General features: G+C 47.3%; 2 protein-coding genes across 3 annotated transcripts in view; one reads left to right on the top strand and one right to left on the bottom strand.

The window, feature by feature from the left end:
- Window positions 1-27,191, bottom strand: LOC119973244 (ubiquitin-conjugating enzyme E2 N). 2 transcript variants are annotated; one of them, XM_038810964.1, is made up of 4 exons: window positions 27,046-27,191; window positions 5,514-5,760; window positions 5,251-5,391; window positions 1-699 (listed from the first exon to the last, which is right to left on the bottom strand). In XM_038810964.1, exons 1-4 carry the CDS (start codon window positions 27,076-27,078, stop codon window positions 650-652), a joined length of 471 nt encoding a protein of 156 aa, XP_038666892.1. In that variant the 5' UTR covers window positions 27,079-27,191; the 3' UTR covers window positions 1-649. The 2 variants fall into 2 exon arrangements, with proteins under 2 accessions (XP_038666892.1, XP_038666891.1); XM_038810963.1 differs by lacking the exon at window positions 27,046-27,191 and adding an exon at window positions 26,817-26,855.
- The window catches only part of socs2 (suppressor of cytokine signaling 2), a 106,950-nt gene continuing 105,888 nt past the window's right edge, over window positions 26,797-27,858 (top strand). Inside the window, exon 1 of the mRNA XM_038810958.1 lies at window positions 26,797-26,995. The gene's annotated coding sequence lies outside the window, so the exon portion shown is untranslated. The remainder of the gene's footprint in view (window positions 26,996-27,858) is intronic.

The raw sequence follows: 27,858 nt of genomic DNA, 5'->3' as shown, positions 1-27,858 counted from the left end.
TCAAATGGAACAAAAAAAGTTTACTAAAAACAAAGTTTTACAGAATCTGTCTTCCCCCGCACCACCACCTCTTCCCCCCCAGACAAGCCATACAAATTAACAAGCTTTCTCAGGATCTACATTGGAAAGTCACAATATTGATGCATTGCTTTTCCTTTCCTTTACTGATTGGACAAACTAATAACCAGCTAAGCTGCTTAATCTATTGCACCTAAAAAGAAAAGTTACTACTCTTGGCGAAGGGCATGATTTACTGTGTACAAGTTAGCCGCTTTCAAAATGCTTTTAGCATCACAAAAAAAACAAAACCCAGAAAATAAAAACTTGCACAATAGGGCAGCTAACTAAGCAGATTTTCATTCACAGTGCTATGGGGAAAAAAAACGCCATTGTAAATAAAACAGAGGTGCATCGCTGCTTTCAGATTAACAGGGAGCCAGAAAGGGCAGGGGGTGTAAAATAGAAAAGCAAAGTGGTATAAGACTCTGCTCATGCTTTAATGGTGAATTGGAACATGACAAATAGTCTCTAATACGCATTTAAACACCAAGAATTTTATTTGTCTGGGTTTATTCTGCAGTTTTCTAAGACTGTTCTTTTAATGCAAGGAAAGAGATCTTGGCAGAACAAGGATTGTGATGTGCATTCTTCATCTGGAATTGCTGTTCCCACTGGCATATAGCCTAGTCCATGTTCTGGCTGCAAGATAAAGACATATTTAAGTATACAGTTCATGTGGAAAGTTCAAACATGTTGCAGTATTTTTGCACGATTTTCCAGGTCGAGTATCCTTTATCTGTAACTATCCAAAACTCTTTTTTGGAACTTCATGAACCTTCAGCACAGGACGTCTGACCCTCGCCGACACGAACCTTACCAACCTCGAGTGCAGGAAGTCAGTGACCCTCAGCGACATGACCCATGCCAGTCACATCCGACCTTTAGCACATGGAGACTGTGACTCGAGCCAACATGAATCTTGCCGACCATAGCCAACATTTAGCACAGGATGGTGATCCTCACCAACACAAACCTCGCCGACCGCACACACCCTTGGCACAGGAAGTCTAGTTGTTTGTCTGCACTGTTTACCTGGTAAACACTCCCCTGCATGCAAGATAGCAGAATGATGCCGCTGGTGTGAACTCAATCGGTGCCCTATACCAATTATTCAGTGGTACATCTTACTTTTTTTAGCCATTTAAATTTAGACCAAACCTCACATAGGTGGACTTCTAGTGGTGACTATGAAGTAGTAAGTTGCACATTTGGTGGCTCCCACTCTGGTCGGACTTTTGGACCTTTGCCCCAACTTTTTTCGGGTTTTAAATGGCGAATTCGAAGGCTGAGGCAATTGGGCACTGTTTCCACGTTTCAGTGTATGGAGAAAAGAACCAGAAGTGCACAAAAAGGCAGAAGTAGGAAGATAGGCAAGAGCTGTGCTGAAGCAGCAGCAGGAGACAGCATGGCCGAGGACCGGACCCTTGGTGTGTCAGCCCAGCGATCAACAGAGCAGTTGATGCAGGTCATCCAGGACGGCTTTGCCAAGCAGAAACGGGACTGCCTGGACCCGATTGATCGGCTGGAGCAGATTGAACGCCCAGGATCGGGCGATCCAGAAGGTTGAGAAGGCGCTGGCTGAGCAGGCGAAGCATCAAACAGCGGTGGAGTTGGAGGTGGGGATGCTGCGGGACCAGCAGAAAAGGCTCCTAAAGAAGGTGGAGGACCGAGAGAATTGGTCCCGCTGGCAGAACTTAAGAATTGTCAGGTTCCCGGAGGGGGCTGAGGGAGCAGATGCTGGGGCATACATAGCGGGCATGTTTGAAAAGCTGTTTGGGGAGAGGGCATTCTCCCGACCCTTGGAGGTGGACAGGACGTACAGAGCGCTTGCGAGGAAGCCGTGAACGGGGGACCCTCAGAGGACAATGGTGGCGAGATTCCACATGTTCCTGGACAAGGAATGTATTCTTCAGTGGGCCAACGAACGCGGAGGTGTAAGTGGGACAACAGTATCCTGCGGGTGTACCAGGACTAGAGTCTGGAGGAGGCTAGGAACCAAGTTAAGTCAATCTTCAAGAAGCAGGTAAAGTTTGGACTGCTGTATCCAGCCCATCTTTGGGTCACATATATGAGGACCAGCATCATTATTTTGAGTCACCCAAAGATGCGCTGGACTTTGCGAAAAGAAAAGGATTGGTGGGGGGCTGAGGACTCAAAACTTTGATGCAACTTGTCAGCTTATATTGGGCACCTTTCTTTTTTAATTTTGTCTTTTTTTTTTAGTTCTGTTTAAGAAGGGGGGGGGGGGGTTTGGTTTTTTTTTTGGGTGGATGTTGGCAATGTCTTTTTCGTTGATTTGCACTTTTGTGGGGTGGAGACGCGCTTGTTTGGGTTTCGGTGGGTGGTTGTGTGGAAATTGTTAGATGAGGGAATTTGCTTGGAAGTGAGAGAATAATAGGTGTGAGACTGTGTGGGGCTGGGGGCAGGGGCCACCTAGCTAGCTAGCAATGTGAGCTAGGTCACGGAAGCACAGTGGGAGTGTGTGCATATGTGGGTTAGGTTTTAGAGTAGTGTTGCTGGGGGTGGGGTTCTGCTGACGGGGGGGGGGGGGGGGTTGAGTGGTTCTGCTGACGAGTGAGGGACTTCAGTGGAGGAACAGTGAGGAGGTCGGTGGCGGGGGCCGCCTGGGAAGCAGGCCGACGGGGGCGCAGCGCATGGGCTGGAGGCGGGCCCAAGAAAGGGGATGGCTGATCGGCGGAGGTGGCACTTTGCCCCAACTAGACTGATCACCTGGAATGTTTTGAGTGTTAAATGGACCGGTTAAGAGAGCACGTGTGTTTGTGCACCTGAGGGGACAGAAGGCGGACGTGGCAGAGCTGCAGGAGATGCACCTTAAGAGTAGTGGACCAGGTTAGATTGAGGAAAGGCTGGGTTCAGCCAGGTTTTCCCACTCGGGGCTGGATACAACGACTAGAGGGGTTGCGATCTTGATTAATAAGCAGGTGATATTTGAGGTGGGTAGAATATTTTCGGATGTGGGGGGTCGAAATATTATGGTTAGTGGCAAGCTGGAGGGGATGTAGTGCTGGTTAATGTATATACGCCAAATTGGGATGATGTGGAATTTATAGAATTTAGATATCTGCAGGTGCGGGACTTTCTGCGTAGACAGGTATCAACCTTCCCACTCCTGCCGCTAAGGGGGATTCAGGATAGGGTGGTTTCTAGAGGATGGATAGGTGAGGGGAGCGTTTCTGACATTTATAAGGAGCTTATGGGATCAGAGGAGACGCAGATCGAGGAGCTGAAGCGAAAGTGGGAGGAGGAGTGAGGGGAGGGATACAGGAGGACCTTTGGGCGGACTCGTTGAGTAGAGTCAACGCGACCGCAACTGGTGCCAGACTCAGCCCGATTTAATTCAAGATCGTTCACCGGGCTCACATGACAGTGGCCCGGATGAGCAGATTCTTTGGGGTGGAAGATAGGTGTGCAAAATGTGCAGGAGGGCCAACGAACCATGTCCACATGTTCTGGGCATGTCCAAAGCAGAGGGGATTTTGGCAGGGGTTTGCTGACGTCATGGTCCAAGGTATTAAAAACAAGGGTGGCATAGAGTCCAGAGGTGGCGATTTGCGGGGTGTCACAGGTTCCGGGAATCCGGGAGAAAGAGGTAGACATTCTGGCCTTTGCTTCCCTGGTAGCCCAGAGGCGGATATTACTAGCATGGAGGGACTCAAAGCCCCCAAAGTCAGAGACCTGGCTATCGGACATGGCTGGCTTCCTCTGCCTGGAGAAAATTAAGTTCGCCATGAGAGGGTCATTGTTAGGGTTCGCCCAGAGGTGGCAACCATTCGTCGACTTCTTTGCAGAGAATTAATCGTCAGCAGACGGGGGGGGGGGGGGGGGGGGGGGGGGGGGGTTAGGTTAGCGTAGATTAGGGGGTTAATTAATGGTGGGACCTATGGGGGAGGGTGGTGGTATTTGCACTATGTTTATACTTTTATGTACATTGTTTATATTGCTGCTGTTACAATGCCAAAAAAAAACCTCAATAAGATGTTTATTATAAAGCTCACCTAGGCTTTGGCCATTGTAATCAAAGTAGGTCATTGTAATGCAGCATCCAAAGACTAAAATCATCTGAAAATCCAAATGCAAATGACTCAGAGGGCTTCAGATAAAAGATACTGGGCGGATTCTCTGATCCTGAGGCTAAGTGTTAATGTAAACTTCGTCACGTTTCCCAACAGCATCAACGTGGCCTCAGGATTAGCAATTCTGGCCCCTACAGGGGGGCCAGCATGGCACTGGAGAGACCCACACCGCTCCAGCTGCTGATCCCGGCATCAACTGGGCACCGCAGGGTCCACACATGCACAGTGGCTCCCTTTTCCGTGCTGGCCCCAGTGCAACATAGCGTGGGGCTACAGGGGCCGGCGCGGAAGAAAGGAGGCCCCCCCAGCCCGAGAGGCCAGCCCGCCGATTGGTGAGCCCCGATCGTGGGCCAGGCCACAGCAGAGCCCCCCCCACCCCAGCTGAAACAATCCCGCCCACTCAACTTACAAGTAAACGTTAGCAACATGTTGACCATTTAGCCAACTCCAATCATAAACAATAATTTTAGAAATATAATAAAACAATCCCATCCAAAGCTATGTTTTTTCTCCCACACTTGCAGTCAGCCATTAACTGAGATATTTATATCTGAAATGCATCCAAAACTGCAACTGTGTACATGATATTTTGAGAAATAGTTGGTATCATCCAGTTTGTAATTGGAATTCCACCTGCAATGCATCGAAGTACATAGGGAAAAACAGTGTTCATTTCTGGCTACATGGATTGTTCCCACCTGGACCCAAGTGAAAACATCACTTCCACAAAAATTGCCTTCTCTTTGCTGGAGACGGCATTAAATTGGGGACAGAAAGTCCCAGAAAAGCAAGTGACTTAGTCTAGCTGGGGAAAGAGGTGCAGAGCTTCAATCGTTGCACACAGCAGAATTTGTATTCATATTGGGAGGGTTGCTGGCTAGACAAATAGGAAAGTAGAAGAAAATATCACCCCACCCGCCTGTATGGCATCTTGTGCAACACAAGGTAAGAGCATCTCAGCCAAGTAAATGTATCAAAAGGGTCAGAGAGCCAGGGTTCCTGGGGTTTTAAGAATTAAAAATAGGTCAGATAGGTAGCTGTAGCGTTATTATTTCCATTTCCTTTAACTAGTTGAATATCAAATGACCATATATACCTGTTTCTATCGCCTGGGCTTCATTGCTCTTCCACTGTTCAGCTACATCATTTGCTAATGGATCATCTGGATTTGGAGCACTTAACAATGCCTGGATTGATAGCAGTACTGTACGAATCTGCAAAGCTGGGGACCATTTATCTATAGAATCAAAATATTACAAGTCATGACATCAGTGCTCCAGTTAAAAATGCATAAATGTTACATTTGTCACTTGTACAAAATATTTAAATGAAGGTGCAGAAATTGGAAGCAACCATTACCTTTCAGGATATCTAAACAGATTCTGCCCAGCTTGTCTACATTTGGGTGATATATTTTGGTCATAAAGCGAACTTTTGGAGCCGCCATAGGATATTCTTCTGGAAGAAATAGTTCAAGTTTAAAAGTTCCACCCTCAAATGGCGAGTCCTGTGGACCAGCTATAACAACATGAAAGTAGCGTGCATTGCATTCATCAGCTTCTGCCTTTATACCAGGCACCGGCTCTGCATGCAAACGTTGGGTCTCCTGTAAAACAATTAAAATAGACAATTGTTAGTCACGCAGACGCCCAAACATGTGAAATTACATTTCTAAATGAATATTGTACACACAAACACCCGACTGCTGAATCAAGGGAGTCAAAAGCATTAGTGGTTTTAAATACAAGACCATAAGACACAAGAGCAGAATTAGACCACTCGACCCATTGAGTCTGCTCCGTCATTCAATCATGGCCGATATTTTTCTCATCCCCATTTTCCTGCCTTCTCCCCATAACCCCGATCCCCTTATTGGCCAAAAACCTCCTCTGTCTTAAAGACACTGATTTGGCCTCCACAGCCTTCTGGCTGAAGTGATTCCTCCTCATCTCTGGTTTTAAAGGATCGTCCCTTTAGTTTGAGATTGTCCCCTCGGCTTCTAGTTTTTCCTACAAGTGGAAACATCCTCTCCACGTCCACTCTATCCAGACCACACAGTATCCTGTAAGTTTCAATAAGATCCCCCCCCCCCCCCATACTTCTGAACTCAGAGTACAAACTGCCTTCAAATAACCCCAAAAACACCTGCCATTGCTGTTCCACTGTCTTCCCTGCTAGGCTCCTTTCCAATCAACTCTGACCAGCTCCTCCCTCATGTCTTTGTAGTTACCCTTATTTAATTCTAATACATCTGATTGTAGCTTCACCCTCTCAAACTGCAAGATAAATTCTATCATATTGTGGTCACTGCACCTTAAGAGTTCCTTCACCTTAAGTTCCCTAATCAAGTCTGCCTCATTACACATCACCAAATCCAGAATTGCCTGTTTCCTCGTAGGCTCTGTCACAAGCTGCTCCAAAAAAACATCTCTTAGACATTCCACAAATTCCTTTTCTTGGGATCCACCAGATTATTGTAATATTGCCTTTTCTATCTCCCAATTTATTTTCTGCCCCATATCCAGACTTTACTGCTAGGGGACCTGTACATAACTCTAATCAGGATCTTTTTACCTTTGCTATTCCTCAACTCTACCCAGAGATTCTATGCCTTCTGATCCTATATCGCTCCTTGCTATCAATTTAACTTCATTCCTTATTAACAATGTAACACCAACCCCTTTGCCCATCTGCCTGTCCTTTCGATAGGACACATATCCTTGGATATTTAGATCCCAGCCCAGAATCTCTGATTGCAGCACGTCTCTGTGATGCCCACAAAGTTGCAAACTAAATAGTAAAAACAACAAAGCACATTTTCTGCAAATTCAAATAGCTTTATTCTCTACTTAGCTCACTGGGGGCCCGTGGCCGCAGCTTGCATGACGTGATCAGAAAGCTCTTTATAGAACACCGGCCCTGAATCTTTATAGTCAGTGTGAAGTAACATCAGTTTTCCACTGTTGTCATGGGAGTGTCCCTTTAAGAAACGTTTTTCTCTTATCACATGGCTTCAGTGATGTCATTGAGTGGGTGGAGCTCGTCTGTGGCACTGAGAGTTGGTTTTACTTTCACTTTGGTTTGGGGCTCTGAATTTTTGCTTTTGTTTTCACATTTGGCTGCTGTACTCAGAACGAGAAGTATTTTGGCCTGTCTCTCTATCTTCAGTTTAAAAGCTGTTTTCAGATTACTCGATAACTTAAAAGAAATAATTGTTTTCTGGAAGGAATTCAAACCTGCTGTTTTGGAAAGGACACAAGAGCATCCAGGTCTTGAGTGCTGTGTCCTGGGCCACATCTTTGAAAAGGGGGTACTGGTTTATGGGATCTTGTTATTAAATTAGAACAATTAAAAGGGGAAATTTATTAACGGTTATGCATAGATTACTGTAGCTGTGTGGGGTATTTATGTTGGTAGTTGATAAAAATGCTTACTGTGTGCGTTTAGAAAATGTTAACTAAATTCGCAGAATAAAACTTGTTTTTGATTTTAAAAGTGCTTATGGCCTCTATTGAAAAAGGCAGGCACTTGTGTTCATAGTAACCAAATCAATAAACAGTTGTAGGTCAGGAGAACTCCATGATATACTTTGGGGTTTTCTAAACCTTGGCCCATAACACTGTATATAGGCTTTTTACTGAATCCCTCAGTGTTTTATTTGATATGTGCAAAATCACTCCCCAGGGCAAGGGCAATTCACACGTCACAAAAATATTTCAAAAGCATCACTGAATTTATTAATTAATTAGTGAGACCCTTGATTTTTACTGACTATGATACATTGAATTTATTAATTAGGGTTTGGGGGATCTTCACTTCTTTGGATGGGAGAGGGCAAGAAAACTATGAATCAGTAGCATTGGGATCACAAATCAGCCAATCAGAAGGAAATCAAATAAATATAAAACTGGTTAGTATGTGTGCAGTATAAAATAGCTATAGTAAACATTGGTCCCTTCAGACAATACTGAGGAATTAATCATCGGAAATAAAGAAATGGAGAACAGATTTTGAACATGTACTTTGTATCTATCTTCATGCTAGATAACAAGTATAGTAGGAAAAGAGGCAAAAGGGAAGAATGTAAAAGAATCACCATCACTAGGGAAAAAGTACTAGTCAAACTAATGAATCAATAAAGGCTAACAGTCCCCAGGACTAATGGCCCACATCCTTGGGTTCTAATAAAATGGCCACAGAGACTGTGATATTCCAAAATTTTCCAGATTTTGGTATGGTCCCAGGGCATCAGAGCACTACAAATGCAATACATCTATTGAAGAAACAAAAGGAGACAGAAAGCAAGAACGTAGGCCAGTTAGCCTAACATCTGTCACTGGTAAAATATGTTTGGAATCCATCAGTAAGGAGATAGCACAGCATTTTAAAAAAACATACTACAATTAAAATAATTGCTGTTCATGAAAATGAAAATAGCGTTTGTCCTTAATTCCTTACATGTAACAAGCAGGGTGGATAGAGGGAAACCGGTAGATATTACACTAATATAATATAAAAAATTACAATAGTGCGCAAAATAACTCACAGAATTGGGTGTGAGGTGATCATATTAGGATTTTAAAAATTATTTTTTCCAATTAAGGGGCAATTTAGCCAGCCAATCCACCTACCTTGTACACCTTTTGGGTTGTGGGGGCGAGGCCCATGAAGACATGGGGAGAATGTACAAACTCCATACAGAGTGACCCAGGATCAAACCTGTGTCCACAGCACCGTGAGCCAGCTGTGTTAACCACTAATCTACTGTGCTGCCCTAGATTTCCTTTCCTAAAGGGCAATAGTGAGCCAGATGGGTCTTTATGAAAATCTATTGCCGCTTAATTCCAGATTTATTGATCAATATGGGGGCCCCTGAGAGGGCACAGAAATGATTTACCTGAATGGTTCCAGGGATGGGATATTTTAGCTACAAGGTTAGGTTGGGGAAGCTGGGCTGTTCTTCCTGAAGCAAAGGTGATTGAGGGAGGTAATAACAGGTTTAGATAACTTGGAAAATCTGTCCCAATAGCTGACCATGCAAGGATTCATGGACACAGATCTAAAGTTTTAGGAGCAAGAGGTGCAGGAGGATGTACAAAGGTTTTTAATGCGTTGAGTGGTAATGATTTACAACATCTGCCTATGAAGGTGGAGGAAGGAGGAAGTGGGGTCAATTAATGATTTCAAAAGGAAAGTGAATGGTTCTCGACGAAAATAAAGTTTCAGGACTACAGGGATAAAGCAAGGAAATAGGACCGATTGGATGGCTAACAATGGATCGAATGACCTTTTTAAAATAATCACTTATTGTCACAAGTATGCTTCAACGAAGTTAGTGCAAAGCCCCTAGTCACCACATTCCGGCACCTGTTCGGGGAGGCCGGTACAGGAATTGAACCCGCACTGCTGGCATTGTTCTGCATTACAAGCCAGCTGTTCAGCTCACTGTGCTAAATGTGCTAAAAACCACCTGTTTTTTTTAAGCAATGCTTCTATGGAAAAACCAGAAGAAATGGAGGGAAATGGAAAGAGAGTGGGGAAAGGAAGGGATAAAAAGGAAACAGAATATTTCTATTTGCTCAGTCCAACAGTGCCATTTCCAAAAAATGTGCATTCCAATGTTTTTCTGATGAAGGTGTGTTATTTACTTTCGACTGATACATTATGAACAAGTCTTACGGGATACCTAGGAGCAAATGCTGAATCATAAATCTGGTGATGTGCAAGTCAAAAATGTCAGTTTGAAACATTTTAACCAATGTTTTGAAATTGCATTCAAGAATTTTGTTTGCTTTTCAGCGAAAGCAGCAAACAAGTGACCTAGCACATGGGTAAACTATAATTGGTAAACTATATCCAGGATTGGAACCAGCAAAATTTGAAATTCTCAGTCCTGTATTCAAGTATCTTTGATATTGCTGTTCCTGAACTGTAAAGTCCCACATACTCTGTATTTCTGCAAGCTTGTAATATATAAAGTGTTTTATTGACTGTGGACGTTTCTTAGCTGAGAGTGAAATACAAAGATAACTTGTCAATTCAGATGTGAAACATAAGCAGCTTTTGTGGTAACCATAATCTCAAAACTAGCTGGTTGGTACACTCCAACCACAAAACTAGCTCAGTAAAAGAACAATATGTAAAGTATTTGGGAACAATTCGGCAGGCTTGCAGGAATTGAGGAGAGTTGAAGCAGGACGAAATAGAAGAAATGTGAACAAAATCCAAACAGAAGAATCTGGAGCAGACTTTTTCATCACTATTGAACAAACTAGACAGTCTACAACTATCAGCAGCATTCACTACTCAGAACAAGCACATCACCATAAGATAAATATTGTATTCCCAAGTCTGCCAAAACCGGAATGCAGTTAAATGCTACAAGAGCCTACAGTAACAGAATACCAATAAGTCTCAAAACTAATTGTGGCTAGTAAAGCAATACCCGAGAGGTGTCTGTGAATAAGGTTTAAGGTTCAAGGTCATCGTTCATTTACTGGGCTCCGGGGGTCCTCTGGAAAACCAGCGAAGATATGGAGCATTATTTCAGATATAGGATCAGAAGCTCTGGACTAAGGTTATGCATGATGTGGAGATTCCGGCGTTGGACTGGGGTGAGCACAGCAAGAAGTCTTACAACACCAGGTTAAAGTCCAACATGTTTGTTTCAAACACTAGCTCATCTGAGGAAGGAGCAGTGCTCCAAAAGCTAGTGTTTGAAACAAACATGTTGGTCTTTAACCTGGTGTAAGACTTCTTACTAAGGTTATGCAGTCAGTTCAAATCTGAGACAGTGGCCAGGGAACGTACTGGAGGCGAGGGAATGGAACTTGATTGGAGGGTGTGGAGGATGAAGATAGTGACTTTGTTCTTGGAGGAAATTACAGTCAGAACTAACATCAGACGTGATGTGGAAATGCCAGTGTTGGACTGGGGTGGACACAGTAAAAAGTCTGACAACACCAGGTTGAAGTCCAACAGGTTTATTTGGAACCACTAGCTTTGAGCACAGCTCCTTTATCAGGGGATGTCTTATAATGTCAGACAAGCAGACTGGAAACTCGGAAGAAGTGGAGCGATCAGAAGAGGAGGTGCTGGTGAGGTATGGTGCTGTCATTTGAAATGTGGCACCTGCCATCACCTTTTGGTTGATATCACTAAAGGGTAGATTACCAGATCTAGAAGTGGAGGGGACCAACAATAGATCCTTGCAAGACTAGATATAATGGTACAGCAGCTAGGAGAGTTGCCACTAGTGATCTGGCTACAATTAGAAGCAAAGCAACCCGCTTGCTGCTTAACAAGAAGTCCCACCAAGCTGGACAACAGATGAAGTTACAGCACAGAAAAAACGTAATTGGCCCAACTAGTCCGTACTCCTGTTTATACTCCATATATGAGCCCTTATCCCGCTCAATAAAACCTATTATTTTTCTCTCTGCATGTTTTCATACCTCCCTCTTAAAAGTGTTTATCTCTTTGCCTCAGTGAATTGTGAATGAGTGCCACATCCCAACCACGCTCCCGAATTCCCATTGAATTCATTAGTGACCATTCCATATCACCATTCCATATTTATAGTCCCTAGTTTTGGTTCTTCCCACACCCAGAGTGGTAGCAAAGATATTGGAGGTGTGGAATTCCATAATACCACTGTTCAGTTTGACAAACTGTGCATAAAAACCAGCAAGTGCATCAAGAAATAACAAAATGAAAGCACGCTTGGTCAGTTTAGTCGATATAAATCAGGAGTCATACATCCAGCAGACATTGGAAGGTATGGTCATGGTCAGAAAACTGGGGATAGATTTGGAGCTTTCACCTGCTTTCTGCTAATTATGTGCATGAACCATGCATCCTGAATTAAAAACAAAAGAGTCTGAGTCAGGTTGGATTTGAAATGTTAACTCTGCATCTCTCTCCACAGGTGCTGTCAGAACTACTGAGCTTCTCTGGCATTTCTCAATCATTTTGCTTTCATTTTCAAGCACCCATGCTGCATGGGACAACAATATCCATACGCTACAACGTCAAGGAAAGTAAATTACAGATACTCGAATAGTAGCTCTAGTGATCCTGGAATGAATGGATTGTCTTGGGAGGGAAAGATGAGCAAACTGGACCAGATTAGAGTTTAGAAGAATGAAAGGTACTTATGGGAGACAGGTAGGAGTGGAGTTAAGGCCACAATTAGATCAGCCATGACCTTATCAGATAGCAGAGCAGACTCAAAGGGCCAAATGACCTACTCTTATTTCACATGACCTTAGCTAACCCCCTTAATTATACAATTCCATCTAACTTATGCCCTTTCCACTCTGTCCTTCCTCCATCTGGGATAGCCTTGTGCTTTATGCTGCTTTAATCCAACATTCTTACTCTGTTTATCACTCATCTCCATATCCTCACTGATATCGAACAAGTACCTTGTATTGGGTAGACAGCAGCAGTGGCTGCTGAACCCCCACCACCAACTCTCCCAAAATCCCCTTAGGCAGTTACACTCTCCCTTCCTACACCTTGTTATGTGGCTGTATTGGAGTAAACGTTTCAGCAAAACCTCTTCCTTTATGTCTGGAGAGTGCTTAGAGCTCAAACAGCTACGAGCTGGAGTGCTGAATTGAAACACAATCCCTGCAGATGTGGCAGCTGGAGTCAGTCTTGCTGTCTACAAATTCACTCATACTACATCCCTAACGTACGACCATGTCTTTATAAATTCATTAGTTACCTGACTTCCGGTGGCGGCTATGGAGGAATAAATTACACATTTGGGGGCTCTTGCTCTGGTCGGACTTTTGGACCTTTCCCCCATTTTTCTACCGGACTTAATTGTGAAATGGATGTTAGTGGCAATTATTTACTGAATTCCCACTTCGGTGCATGGAGAGAAGGAACAGAAGTGTTTGTAAGGGCAAAAACAAAAAGATAGAGACGGCTTGGGTTGTAGCTGCAACAGAAGACAGCATGGCGGAGGTTCGGACCTCTGGCTTGTCGACCCAGCAATCTATGGAGCAGCTGATGCAAGTGAAATGAAATTTTAAAATCGCGTATTGTCACAAGTCGGCTCCAAATGAAGTTACTGTGAAAAGCCCCTAGTCGCCACATTCCGGCGCCTGTTCGGGGAGGCTGGTGCGGGAATTGGACAGTGCTGCTGGCCTGCCTTGGTCTGCTTTCAAAGCCAGAGATTTAGCCCTGTGCTAAACCAGCCCCAATAAATTTAGAGTACCCAATATAATTTTTTTCAATTAAGGGGCAATTTAGCCTGGCCAATCCACCTAGCCTGCACATCTTTGGGTTGCGGGGGCGAAACCCATGTAAACACGGGGAGAATGTGCAAACTCCATATGGGCCGTGACCCAGAGCTGGGATCGAACCTGTGACCTCGGCACCGTGAGGCAGCAAATGCTAACTGTAGCCACCTGGGGTGGCCACATCCAGATTACAAAATGGACACTTTGCAAAGAATGCAGGGAAAATGGACAATGCTGAGAAAGCAAGCAGGTGCAAGGTTTGTCTGTTGATTGGAGCTGTAGCTCCCAAACAAGACCGATACTGCAAAGCTGTTACCATACTAATGAGCCATCTCCGGGGACAAGAGAGTAACATTTAGATAAACGATACTAAAGCAGACACCCCGGCGCCAGAGGAGACTAGAACAAAGCAGGCCAAAGGCCACGCCCAGCAATCAGGAACCCACCCCTTTATTGGAGGCATGCACGGTAGCATGGTGGTTAGCACAATTGCTTCACAGTTCCAGGGTCCCAGGTTCGATTCCCGGCTTGGGTCACTGTCTGCGTGGAGTCTGCACGTTCTCCCCGTGTCTGCGTGGGTTTCCTCTGGGTGCTCCGGTTTCCTCCCACAGTCCAAAGATGTGCAGGTTAGGTGGATTGGCCATGCTAAATTGCCCCATAGTGTTCAAAATTGCCCTTAGTGTTGGGTGGGGTTATTGGGTTATAGGGATAGGGTGGAGACGTGGGCTTGGGTCAAGTGCTCTTTCAAAAGAGCTGGTGCAGACTCGATGGGCCGAATAGCCTCCTTCTGCACTGTTAATTTTATGATCCTTAAGTGTTCTATGAAATCGATACTGATGTTCAAGATACGGTCCAATTAATTGGGACCAAGTTCAAGGCCTGCCCAAAAGCGCTCGAAGCCCCCTTTGGGTATAAGAAGAAGCCCCCAAGAGAGAATCGCTCTCTTGGCCTTGGCTCTCAGAGAGGAGAGACCTGCCTAGCAGCTGCACCAGAACAAGCAAGTCAAAAGTCAATGCACGCTACGAGACAGACGCTCTTATCTACTATTCCGTACCAGCTCAACCCCAGCAGCCTCAAAACATTATTCTGAGGAACAACGACCATTGTTCCTCTGACTGAGTGGACACCCGAAGCTAAGTATAGGCTTTAGTAGTAGTGATAGTTTAGTTAGTAGAGTTTTGTGCAAGAGTATATTTGACTGTGTGTAAATAAATGAGAATTGATTTCAAACTTACTAACTGGTGTATCGAGTCTTTGATCAGTATTCTGTTTTGAACCTTGTGGCGGTATTGAAAGATACCTTGCGACTCTTGAGCTAACGTAATTAGAATTAAGGAAGGCGACCATATTAACCGCCATAAACAGAGCCAATTAAAGAGAGAACACAACAAGCAACATAACCACTGTAGTCATTCAGGAAGGCTTTGCTATACAGAAACGGGACTGCTTGGACCCGATTTTAAAAAAAGAGTCCAAATAGATTGGACGCCCAGGATCGGGCGATCCAGAAGGCGGAGAAGACCCTGGCTGAGCAGGAGGAACATCAGACTGCGGTGGAGCTGGAGGTGGGGATGCTGAGGGACCCACAGAAGAAGCTCCTGGAGAAGGTGGAGGACCTAGAAATAGGTCCCTCCGGCATAATCCAAGAATCGTCAGGCTCCCAACAGAATGCTTGCACAGCAGCTTAGGAAGAGGGAGGCAGCTAGGGAGATTGGGAAAGTAAAGGACGGAGATGGGAACCTGGTTGGTGATTCGGTAGGGGTGAATAAGGCGTTTAGGAATTTCTACAGCAGGCTGTACAGGTTGGAACCCCCTACGGGGCCAGAGGGAATGAGGCACTTCTTGGGAGGGGCTGAATTTCCCGAAGGTGGACGAGGAGCGGGTAGAAGGGCTGGGGGCCCCGATCAGGTTGGAAGAGATAGTAGAGGGTCTGAAGGTCATGCAGTCAGGTAAAGCCCCGAACCGGACGGGTACCCAGTGGAGTTCTATAAAAAGTTCTCTGGGATATTGGCGCCAGTGTTGATGAGGACGTTCAATGAGGCAAGGGAAAGAGGGGTGTTGCCCCCGACGATGTCACAGGCAACAATTTCACCGATTCTTCAGCGGGACAAGAACCCGGAGCTGTGTGGGTCCTGCAGGCCGATCTCCCTGTTGAATGTAGATGTCAAGTTGCTGGCCAAAATCTTGTCCACCAGGATTGAGGATCGTGTTCCGGACGTTATTGGGGAGGACCACAGGGCAGGCAGTTGGTGGCCAATGTAAGAAGGCTGTTAAATGTGATCATGATGACCCGGAAGGTAGGGAGGTGGAGGTAGTGATCGCAATGGATGCAGAAAAGGTTTTTGATCGGGCAGAATGGGACTATCTGTGGGAGATACTGGGACGGTTCGGATTCGGGCAAGGCTTTATTGACAGTTACTGAGTCAGGCTCCTGTGGCAAGTATACAGATGAATAGGACAACTTCGGACTATTTTAGACTGCCTTGGGGGACAAGACGGGGATGGGACGCACTTCCGTTGTCTCTGGCTGGGAGGGTGGAAACGGTGAAGATGACGGTCCTCCCGAGATTCCAATTTGTATTTCAGTGTCTCCCCATCTTTATTGCATGGTCCATTTTTAAATGGGTCAACAGTGATCATGGGCTCCGTCTGGGTTGCCAAGACCCCCTGGTAAGTAAGGTAATGCTTGAGCAGAGTTCAGGGAGAGGGCAGCCTGGCGTTGCTAAATTTTAGTAACTGCCCCATAGGGGTGGAGGACAACTAATATAGCCATGATCAGGAAGTAGGTGGTGGGTGAGGGGTCGGCATGGGTGCATATGGAGACTGCTTCATGCAAGGGCATCAGTTTGGGGGCATTGGTTCCTTCCGGCACGGTACTCCACCAGCCCAGTGGTGGCGGCGGCCCTGAGAGTTTGGGGCCAGTGGATGCGGGGTTTCCGTTATGGTGGAGAGCGGGGATTGAGGGGATGGGGGATATGTTCATAGAGGGGAGCTATCCGAGTATGAGGGCATTTTAGCAGGGGCTGTTTAGCACAGGGCTAAATCGCAGGCTTTGAAAGCAGACCAGCAGCACGGTTCAATTCCCGTAACAGCCTCCCCAAACAGGCGCCGGAATGTGGCGACTAGGGGCTTTTCACAGTAACTTCATTTGAAGCCTACTCGTGACAATAAGCATTTTCATTCATTCATTTCGTTCATTGGAGCAAAAGTTTGGGTTGGCGAGGGGAAACAAATTCAGGTATCTGCAGGTGCGGAACTTGCTTCGTAAACAGGTGTCAACCTTCCCGCTCCTACGGCTAAGGGGTTTCAGGACAGGGTAGGTGCCAGAGGGTGGGTAGGAGAAGGGAGCGCCCCGGACATTAATAAGGAGTTTATAGGGTGGAAGGAGATGCAGACCGAGGAGCTGAAGCGCAAGTGGGAGGAAGAGCTGGGAGATGAGCTAGAGGATGGTCTATGGACAGACGTGTTGCGTAGAGTCAACGCATCCACAACATGCATCAGGGTCATACAATTCAAGGTTGTTCACCGGGCTCACATGACAGTGGCCCGGATGAGCAGATTCTTTGGGGTGGAGGACAGGTGCGCAAAATGTGCGGGAGAGCTGGCGAACCATGTCCACATGTTTTGGGCATGTCCAAAGCGCAAGGGACTTTGGCAGGGGTTTGCGGACATGCACACAGTGTTAAAAACAAGGGTGGTGCTGAGTCCAGAGGTGGCGATTTTCAGGGTGTCAGAAGACCAGAGAATCCAGGAGGAGAAAGAGATAGACATTCTGGCCTTTGCGTCCCTGGCAGCCCTGAGACGGATACTATTAGCATAGAGTGACTCAAAGCCCCCGAAGTCGGAGATCTGGCTATTTTAGCAGGGGCTATTTGGCTAGCTTTCTCTGTTTGGAGAAAATCAAGTTTGCCTTGAGAAGGTCACTGTTAGGGTTCACCCGGAGGTGGTAACCGTTCGTCGACTTCTTTGCGGAAAATTAATCAGCAGCAGACCAACACATATGGAAATACTTATAAGAACATAAGAACTAGGAGCAGGAGTAGGCCACCTGGCCCCTCGAGCCTGCTCCGCCATTCAATGAGATCATGGCTGATCTTTAGTGGACTCGGCTCCACTTTCCAGCCCGAACACTATAACCCTTAATCCCTTTTTTCTTCAAAAAACTATCTATCTTTACCTTAAAAACATTTAATGAAGGAGCCTCAACTGCTTCACTGGGCAAGGAATTCTATAGATTCACAACCCGTTGGGTGAAAAAGTTCCTCCTAAACTCAATCCTAAATCTACTTCCCCTTATTTTGAGGCTATGCCCCCTATATACTGCTCATGTGCGGATTATCACTTAATATTTCCTATTGTGCAATTATTTGCATATATATTGTTGGTCCTTGCTATAGGGGCTGGCTTAGCACATTGGGCTAAATAGCTGGCTTGTCATATAGAGTCATAGAGGTTTCCAGCATGAAAACAGCCCTTCGGCCCAGCTTGTCCACGCCGCCCAGTTTTTAAACCACTGAGCTTGTCCCAATTGCCCGCATTTGGCCCATACCCCTCTGTACCCTGCTTTCCCATATTACTGTCTAAATGAAAGACAATTGTACATGCAGAACAAGGCAGCAGCATTGATTCAATTCCCGTCCCAGCCTCCCAAACAGGCGGCAGAATGTGGCAACTAGGGGCTTTTCACAGTAACTTCATTGAAGCTTACTTGTGACAATAAGTTATTATTATAAAATGAGCAAGCACCTCCTTCCCACCAGGCCCGCACTGAATTCTCAGGAATACCAAATTATCACCACTCCAAAGACGCGTAGGTTAGGTGGATTGGCCATGCTAAATTGCCCTTAGTGTTTAAAAAGGTTAGATGGGGTTATTGGGTTGGGGAGATAGGGTGGAAGTTAAGGCTTAAGTGGGCCGGTGCAGACTCGATGGGCCAAATGGCCTCCTTTCGCACTGTATGTTCTACCACATGCAAACAACTCTTTAAATTATTGCTTAGAACATGCACTAGAGAAACACTACTATCAAACTACAAGCTTAATATATTGATATCACTGGCAAAGTGATGAAGACATCACCAGCAAGTCCTCAGGGATAGATGATATATACCCCAAAGGCATGAGAGAACTTGCAAAATCTACTAAGTACTGTCATTATGCCAGTCAATGAATAGAAGCGTCTCAGGGGATCGAAAATAGGTCAACACAGCAACCTATTTTCAACAGGGTGACAAAACAATCCTAAGTGACATTATCACTATTAATAGTTGCACCCGTTGCCAAATTAACAGAGGGCAGCCAATATTGATACAGACGAGAGAAATTTTGACTGAAAAGACCCATTGAAAACTAAAAAAAAGTGGGAAAAGGAATTGGATGAAAAAGAGCACAGAAGCAACATTAGGCAATGCAGTGAATAGTGCGCGTCTTGGGTGAGCGTACTAGTTCAGAGAATGATTGTCAGGTTGGAATGGTGCAGAGAAGTGTGATATCACCACCGATCTGGGGCTGGTTTAGCACAGGGCTAAATCGCTGGCTTTGGAAGCAGACCCAGGCAGGCCAGCAGCACGGTTTAATTCCCGTACCAGCCTCCCCGAACAGGAGCCGGAATGTGACGACTAGGGGCTTTTCATTTGAAGCCTACTTGTGACAATAAGCGATTTTCATTTCAATCTGCATTCTAGAAAACAGATATGTTAAAACAGTTGTGCCTGATAAACAGCTGAGGACAATAGCAAGACTTGAGACAGCATTTCTAACTAGCCAGATTCTAGAAGTATAGCAGAAGAATATTGTTTAAAGATAATTGCATGGTGTGAAAAAAGAAAATACTGGGAATCTAATGAAAGGCCTACACATTAAAAGGCTCACTTGTCTGTTATTCCCACATATATTGACTGACTTTCTGAGACTGAATGAACTATTAGGATTTTGTAGCTCAGTGCAGACAAAGAGGCCATGGATACACAGGACATGCCACTACAACTGCAAAGAAAGAATTAGAAGAATTAATATCCAACGGAACAAAATTGAAAAGTCATGTTAACATTTATACAGATCCTTGGTTAGATCAGGGTTTTTCCAAAGTGCGGGTCTCAACCTGCCCGAGTGGCGGAAAGGTCGCAGAGTTCCCGAAAGAATCTCTTCTGGGTGCACCCATCAGCCGGTAACTGCATTTAAAATGAGAGCCACTGCATAATCAGCCGTCAGTCTTCCAGACCCTGCACATATATTTGGCGTGAAATCACTTGGACGGCAAATTTCTTTCAATTTTGAGCAAGGCAAGAGGACCGAGAACATGGATCGTTTTATTACAAGAAAAGGAACATTGGATTCTGCTTGAGGGGGATGCTCTGGAATGTCCACAGCAGGGCAGTGCCAGCAAGTGAAGATCGCCAGTGAACTGCTTAAGAACCTAAACCTAGATTTCCGGTTGCGGCCATGGGTAGGTCGCATGGGTCGGCAGCTCCAGCCAACAACAGACTTTTGGGCCCTTGTACGGAGCTCCAGCGGCACTTGGACGACGATTCCTGGTGTGGGAAGGAAACAGTGAGGATCCCCCATCTCTGTATGGAGTGGAGCGATCAAAAAAGCGGCTTTGGAGAAGAGGGGAGATCGGGCGCGGAAAGGCAAAATGGCGGCCGGCACGATCAGGCAGCGTGGGCCCAGTGGTCACGGGAGCACTAGGAGTTTCTTAGAAGCTGCTTCACGGAGTTAAAAGCGGAGATGCTGGCCCCCATGAAGGCTTCTATTGAAAGGTTGGTGGAGACCCAGAAGATGTAAGGGACGGCGATTAAGGAGGTGCAGCAAATGGCCTCTGACAACAAGGACGAGATTTTGGGTCTGGCGGTTAGAGTGGAGGCGCACGAGGCCCTGCACAAAAGATGGCAGGAGAAGCTGGAAGACCTTGAAAATAAGTTGAGGAGGCAGAACCTGCGAATTCTGGGTCTCCCTGAAGGCGCGGAGGGGTCGGATAAGAGTGCGTTTGTGACCACAATGCTGCCTTCCTGCGGCCTCTGGAGCTGGACAAGTCCTGGCAAGGAAGCCTAAGGCGAACGAGCTGCCGAGAGCTATGGTGGTAAGGTTCCAGCGCTTCACCGACAAGATGCACGTCCTGCGATGGGCAAAGGAGCAAAGCAGTAAGTGGGAGAACTGCGAGATCCGTGTCTATCAGGACTGTGGTGCAGAGCTGGCTAAGAGGCGTGCGGGATTCAACCGGGCCAAGGCGGTCCTCCTCAGCAAAGGGGTGAAGTTCGGGCTGCCACAACTTACGAGGCTGTGGGTCATGTACCAAGACCGGCACCATTATTTTGATACGCCAGATGAGGCGTGGACTTTTATTAAGAACGAGAAGCTGGACTTGAATTAATGGACTGCTGTATGTTGTTGAGGTACCCCGGTGGAGTGGGCGGTGTTATGTTGGTTTTCCTCCGTGTTTTCTTTTTTCTTGCCCCTTTGTTCTGGGCCTGTGGCCTGTTTTCTGTGTATAGATCTCCGTCACAGCGAGAGCAGTTTGCGGGGTGGGGTAGTTGCTCATCATTGGGGAGACCCGTAGAGGGAGCCAACAGTGGGTTTGGAGGCAGAGGCGGGAGCGGCTGGGGTCAGTATGAGTCAGCTGACTCACAGGAGAGCAATGGGGGGGGGGGGGGGGGGGGGAGAAGAAGTGGGGTTACGTGGATGTTTGACTTGGGAGAGGGGGAATAGAGGGGATGGGGAGGGCTGGGATGCTGCTTTGCTGGCTGTAGGGAAAACAACTTTCGGAGTCAATGGGGGAGTCGGGATGGGGAGCCTTCGGCTGGGGGCGCGGGCACGTGGCTGGCCTGAAAAAAGGGGATGGTTAGGCGGCGGCAGGGGAAGGGAATCAACCCTCCAACCAGGCTGATCACGAGGGAACTCGAGGGGCCTGAATGGGCCGGTCAAGAGGGCCCGTGTGTCCTCACACTTAAAAGGGGCTAAAGGCAGATGTAGCCATGCTACGAGAAACGCACCTGAAGCTCGCTGATCAAACTAGGCTGAGGTAGGGATGGGTGGGGCAGGATGCGAGGGGGGGGGGGGGTTATAATCTTGGTGAGCAAACGGATGGCATTTGAGGCCGGGGGGGGGGGGGGGGGGGGGGGGGGGGGGGGGGGGGGGAGTGGGGGGGGTTGTGGCAGATAAAGGATAGATATATTATGGTGAGTGGCAGGCTGCAGGGGGCCCAGGTGATGCGAGTGAACATATATGCCCCAAACTGGGACAATGCGGATTTTATGAAGGGAGTGTTGAGTATCAGGTAAGAGGCCGGCAGTGGCCAAGGTCCTGAGGGGGTTCATGGACCAGATGGGGGGTGTGGACCCGTGGTGATTCACTCGGCCAAGGGCAAAGGAGTTTTCTTTCTTCTCCCATGTCCACAAAGTGTACTCGCGAATCGATTTTTTTGTGGTGAGCAGGGCGCTAATCCTGAGAGTGGAGGGGGTAGAGTACTCAGCCATTGCTGTCTCGGACCATGCTCCATACTGGGTGGAGTTAAGGTTTGGGGCGGAGGACAACGCCCTCTATGGAGACTGGACGTGGGACTATTGGCGGATGAGGAGGTCTGTGGGCGGATTAGGAGGAGTATCCAAAACTATGTGGTGACCAATGATACAGGGGAGGTTTCAGTGAGAATGGTCTGGGAGGTGCTGAAGGCAGTTATCAGGGGGGAAGGTAGTTTCTATCAGGGCCCACAAAGAGAAGAGGGATAGGATGGAGGGGGAGTGGTTGGTGGGGGAGATACTCAGGGTGGACAGGAGGTATGTGGAGCCCCCCCCCCGAGGAGGGGCTGCTAAGGGAGTGACGGAGTCCGACTTGCTTACTACAGGGAAATGTACGAGTATGGGGAGAAGGCAAGTAGGATGCTGGCGCACCAACTACAGAAGAGTGAGGCGGCCTGGGAAATTGGGAGAAATAGGGATGGGGGGGGGGGGGGGTAACACGGTCCTGAGCTTGGAAAGGATCAATTAGGTCTTCAAGGATTTTTATGGTAAAGTGTATGAGTCAGAACCTGTGGAGGGGAAGGAAGGGATGAAGCAATTCTTGGACCAACTGAAGTTTCCGAAGGTGGAGGAGCTGGGGCCCCAATTGAGTTGGAGGAATTGGTTAAAGGTTTGGAGGGTATGCAGTCGGGCAAGGCCCCGGATGGATATCCTATAGAATTCTATAGGAAATTCTCAGAGCTGTTGAGCCCGCTATTGTTGAGAACCTTCAACGAGGCTAAGGAAAGGGGAACCCTTCCCCCGACGATGTTGCGGGCCTTGATTTCGCTCATCCTTAAACCAGATAAGAACCCGTTGCAATGTGGCTCCTACAGGCAGATATCGCTCCTTAACGTAGACGGCAAACTGTTGGCCAAGATCCTGGCCACTAGAATTGAGGACCCGGGGGTGATTAATGAGAACCAGACAGGGTTTGTCAAGGGCCGGCAGCTGAACGCGAATGTGCGGAGGCTCCTGAACGTGATCACGATGCCCTCGGAAGGAGGGGATGCAGAAGTGGTGGCTGCAATGGACGCGGAAAAAACCTTCAATCGGGTGAAGTGGGAGTACCTGTGGGAAGTATTAGGCAGATTTGGATTTGGCGGAATTCATAGGGTGGGTCAAATTACTGTATCAGGCCCCCGTAGCGAGTGTGTCCACGAACCGACTGCGGTCTGAGTACTTTAGGCTGCATGAAGGAACGGGGCAGGTGTGCCCCCTGCTGTTTGCCCTGGCGCTGAGGATGTCTAGAAACTGGAGGGGGCTGGTTCGGGGCGGTGCACCGTGATTCACTGTACGCAGATGACCTGCTCCTGTATATTTCAGATCCGGTGGAGGGGATGGGGGAGGTCATGCAGATCCTAAAAGATTTCAGGGATTTCTTGGGGTATAAGTTAAATGTTTGGAAAAGCGAGCTTTTTGTCATCCATGCGAGGGGCCAGGAAGAGAGACTGGGAGAGCTCCCGTTCAAGATGGTGGAGAGGAGCTTTCGCTACTTGGGCATACGGGTGGCTAAGAACTGGGATGCCCTGCACAACCTAAGCTTGTGGATCAGATGGAGGGGGACTTTAAGAGGTGGAACATGCTCCCGCTTTCCTGGGCAGGCAGGGTGCAGTCCGTGAAGATGACGGTCCTCCCCAGGTTCTTGTTCGTCTTCCAGTGTCTTCCCATCCTCATCCCCAAGTCCTTCTTCAAGCGGGTGAACAGGATTATCACAGGATTTGTGTGGGGAAACAAGACCCCGCGGGTTAAAAGACTGTTCTTAGAGCGTAGTCCGGGGGGGGGGCAAAATTCTGCAGCTATTATTGGGCAGCGAACATATCGTAAATGGGTAGTGGGGGGCAGCGTGAAAGCGGCTGAAAGGCGGTGTCTTGCAGGGATACTAGCCTGGAGGCACTGATAACGGCACTGCTGCCGCCCTTACCGGCATGGTACACCACAAGCCCAGTGGTGATGGCGGCATTGAGGTTTTGTAAAAATTCAGTGAAATTTTGAAAACAAGTTTCTAAAAAAAGAACCTAAACCTAAATCAGGAACAAAGTAGTGAAAAAATTATTTCTTGGAGGTACTGTTTTGTTAATTGCGCCAATGCCAATCACAATGTTAAGCCCATGTGTGTTAATGTTTTATATGCAGTGAAGTACTGGCAACTGAGTTTAAACCCTCAAAACACACACGGGTCAGAAAGAGAGCGAGGATTTCCTCATAGTTCTGCTCCTGAGCCTGGCCAAAACAGGTCCAAGCAGCGGATGATCAAGGGGGTCATCTGACCCATCTGCCTTCCGCTCTACCATGACCATCTTCACAAACAGACACCCACCTCAGGCCTCGTGTGATTGGGTGGGCACTGCAGCGGCTGGATACATCATAACAACCCCCCCCCCGGAAATTACATTTTGAATTTTGTCCCAGTGTCCCACCAAGGGCGGCCACCCCCTTGCCAGTTATTTTTTAAAAAAATCAAGTATAAATATTTAGATGAACCTCCTGGGCTGAACAAGTTGTTTCTGTTATAAATTCAAAGTAACCATGCATGGTGTATTGAAGATCAAGTCAGATGGTGTATTTAACAAGTCTCATGTCATATCTGGTATTTTTCTTGTAGTTGTTGTGGTGGAAGACTGCCCGGTCCAATTGCATAGAATATGGAAAATCTACCAGGTACATAACTGCATGAATACCTTGGACAGAGTAATTATCAATCATGTCTTAAATTATACACAATTTTTCCAAGCCATTTTTGACAAACCTCTTATTCCAAAAACGTTTATCCAAACAGGATATATTGCTGTCATATACCTTTCCCTAACAAAGTCCTGACACTAAACGCATCACTTGAATATCTCTCATTTTTTCTACCTAGCAGAACTGGACACTGCTAAAGACTGGGTGGTACAGTGGCTAGCACTGCTGCCTCACAGCACCAGGGACCCAGGTTCAATTCTGGCCTCAGGTGACTGAGTAGTTTGCACATTCTCCCAGTGTCTGAGTGGGTTTCCTCCCAGAGTTCAAGTGTGTGCAGGTTAGGTGGGATTATGGGGATAGGGTGGTGGTGGCCTGGGTGAGCTGCTCTTTCAGAGGGTCAAATGGCCCCTTCTGTACTGTCAGGATTCTATGCAATCGGACCAGACTCTAACAAAATCTGACCATGACTGATCATGCAAGAATGCTGTTTAACACAAATTACCCACGTTGGGTCTCATACACCTCAAAATCTATTACTCAGATTTTAAACATTCATTCCACCTAACCTGTATAGATTTTTGAGTGAAAGACCACATATATATTATCTATTGGTGTAAAGTAGCGCTTTCACACCCAAATAGTCTGGCCAATTTCAAGGTTATACAGCCACTCTTCTGGACTCTCCCACCATAGCCATTGTTCTGAATTATTTCACCAAAATTGGACTCGAGATATCTCAACTTCAATACCATTCATGGGAGCACACAGGCCACACCCTTTTTTTAACCAAGCGCAAGACTATGGATTAAACTTCATCTGCTGCTGTTCAGCACACTTTTATTAAATTATAAATTTAGACTACCCAGATATTATTTTCCAATTAAGGGACAATTTAAGGTGGCCAATCCACCTACCCTACACATCTTTGGGTTGTGGGGGTGACTGCAAATCCAGGTCCTTAGTGCCATGATGCAGCAGTGCTAACTACTTCACCACCATGCCACCCTCACACATGGTTATTACTCTACCCCGTTAATTCCAGCATCCTTCCTGCTTCTGAATCCAAACTACTATTGCAAAGTTTTTTTAAAGTTTCATTTGTATATAATCTTCACAACCTCAGGAGTATCTCAAAGTACTTTACAACCAACGAAATACATTTGAAGTGCATCAGTATTGTAAAGCACGAAACGCCTAGTTGCACTCAGTAAATTTTCACCCACAGCAAGAGAACAAAACCAGATGGTCTTTTTCTGTCCTCTAGAAGTCTAGCACACCACGGTAAGCTTCCCGGCTCCAAAGAACAGAGCTTGGTTTGATTGGAACCCCGTCCTAAAGCCACGCTGTTGTTCATTGTGCCCCACATTTTAATCTTACGGTCCCACGGCCCACTCCCATAGTTTTACTCGTACAGCAATAGAATTGACCAAGTCTGTTCGCAGTGACACTTTGAAGTAAAGCACTACATTCTCCTTCACTCAGGAGTAATAATTGCATCGGCGCTATCTGGTCACTTTCGGCAGGGAGCCAAATACAATGGAAGTCTCCATTTTAAGCGTTCGCTTTTTGTCTGGGGCTTGCTTCCCTGCTCTGGTATGTTTTGTTGTTGAGATGATGGTAACGCCCTGGGTCAACTCCCGGGATGCAGGCCGAGAATAGATATGCAAACCGCCGAGTGTCCAATGCCATCACAACGGAAACGCTAATGCCGCAGCAGCAGTTTAAATGTCACACATTCCCTCCTATGAAATCAATCCCCGGGCAACGAATCTGCGCCGCCACAACATGGCTGAGTGAGAAGTGCCCCTCCTCCGCAGCCCAGACCCCACCCCACAGCCTAGACACTCATCCCTCCCCCGCAGGCCAGCTGGTGTGGCCCACGTGACACTGGCCCAAGCCCAAGCCCCTGCCCCCCCCCCCCCCCCCCCCCCCCGCCGCGCGCGGGCTCGAGGCCGTTACCAGGCGGCGCCAGCGCCCCTTTCAAACGCAACGGCCGTTCCACCCCGCGCGCCCATCGCCTCAGGCAGCTCCGGCAACAGGCACCCGGAGTCGCCCCCAATCTCGAGTGAAGAGCCGCCGTCACCACTCTTCACTGAAGGGATTTCAAGCCGGGAAAGAGCGCCGCCTCCCCGCCGTCAGTCAATCAGCACGCCCTCACCACCCTCCCTCCTCCTCCTCCTCTGACGCAACCCGTCCGGTGAAGCGTTGGGCCTTCCTCTGACTCAGTCTTACCTGGCCTTGCCCTGTAGGCCTCATCCATTGGGCCTCAGTGAGTGAGCTGAGTGAATCTCCCCCGTCCCTAACCTGCGCGACCCGCCGCCATGAGGCTTTCTTCTCAGGCTTCATTGGCTGGAAGCGGAAGTAGATTCGCCAGACGGCGAGGAAAAATAATCGCCCGACCGCCTCAACAGGTAATTCAACATTTTGTTTTAAATCCACGTATATAAAAACAGTCCCGTACCTTGGTGATGCGCTTGGGAAGCCCGGTTGCCATTGTCACTCGATATTTAAGCGGAGATTCTCTTCCTTCCTGTCTCTCTCCCCACAAAGCTGCGGGAGGAGCTGGAGCCTGTCGTCTTTCTCACCGTCCTCTTCTCTTTTTTTGTTGCCCATCCCCCACTTCCGCGTGCGTCAGGGGGGGTCCGCGCGGGGGCGGCTGGGGAATGTAGTCCTCCCGGCTGTCCCGCCCCTTTAACTGGCCGCGCGGGGGAACTACACCCCCCGGGCTGCATCGCGGCTACCCCTGCAGGGAGCTCGTCCTCTGAAGCGTACGTCCGGCCGGGGAAATGAAAATGAAAACGATCCTGCATGTCTGGAAATGCAACAATAAAGTATGGGTATGCTTGCCGGTTCGGCACCATCTGGAGATCAACGTTTCGCCAGAATGGACAACCTAATTTTTCTTTCTGGAATGCTGTTGAAAAACATCGTATCACCCTGCCCCCCTGTGAATATGTGCACCACTTTCGTGATTTGAGAGGTGGATAAATGAACTTTTCAGCACCACCCTTAAGTTTGCATACTTTGAACAATGGTTTATTCTGTAATATTCAACATTTGCTGCATCTGACCTTATACACCCTCCAAAGCCTACATGGCGTTCCCAATCCAACAATCACTGTGTACATTCCTGACTCTGTGCTCACGAGTTCCTGTCCTTCACCACCCTCTAGTGCCCGGCTTCCAACCCTACTGTAACCTACTCCCACATCACCCGAACTGACCCTATTCAATTTGAGAACATAAGAACTAGTCTACAATATCCAACCCAGCA

Source organism: Scyliorhinus canicula, chromosome 11 (genome assembly GCF_902713615.1).
Source record: "Scyliorhinus canicula chromosome 11, sScyCan1.1, whole genome shotgun sequence".
NCBI classification, from domain to species: Eukaryota; Metazoa; Chordata; class Chondrichthyes; order Carcharhiniformes; family Scyliorhinidae; genus Scyliorhinus; species Scyliorhinus canicula.
Note: the sequence above shows the minus strand (reverse complement) of the source record. Positions and strands in the feature narration are given on the sequence as shown.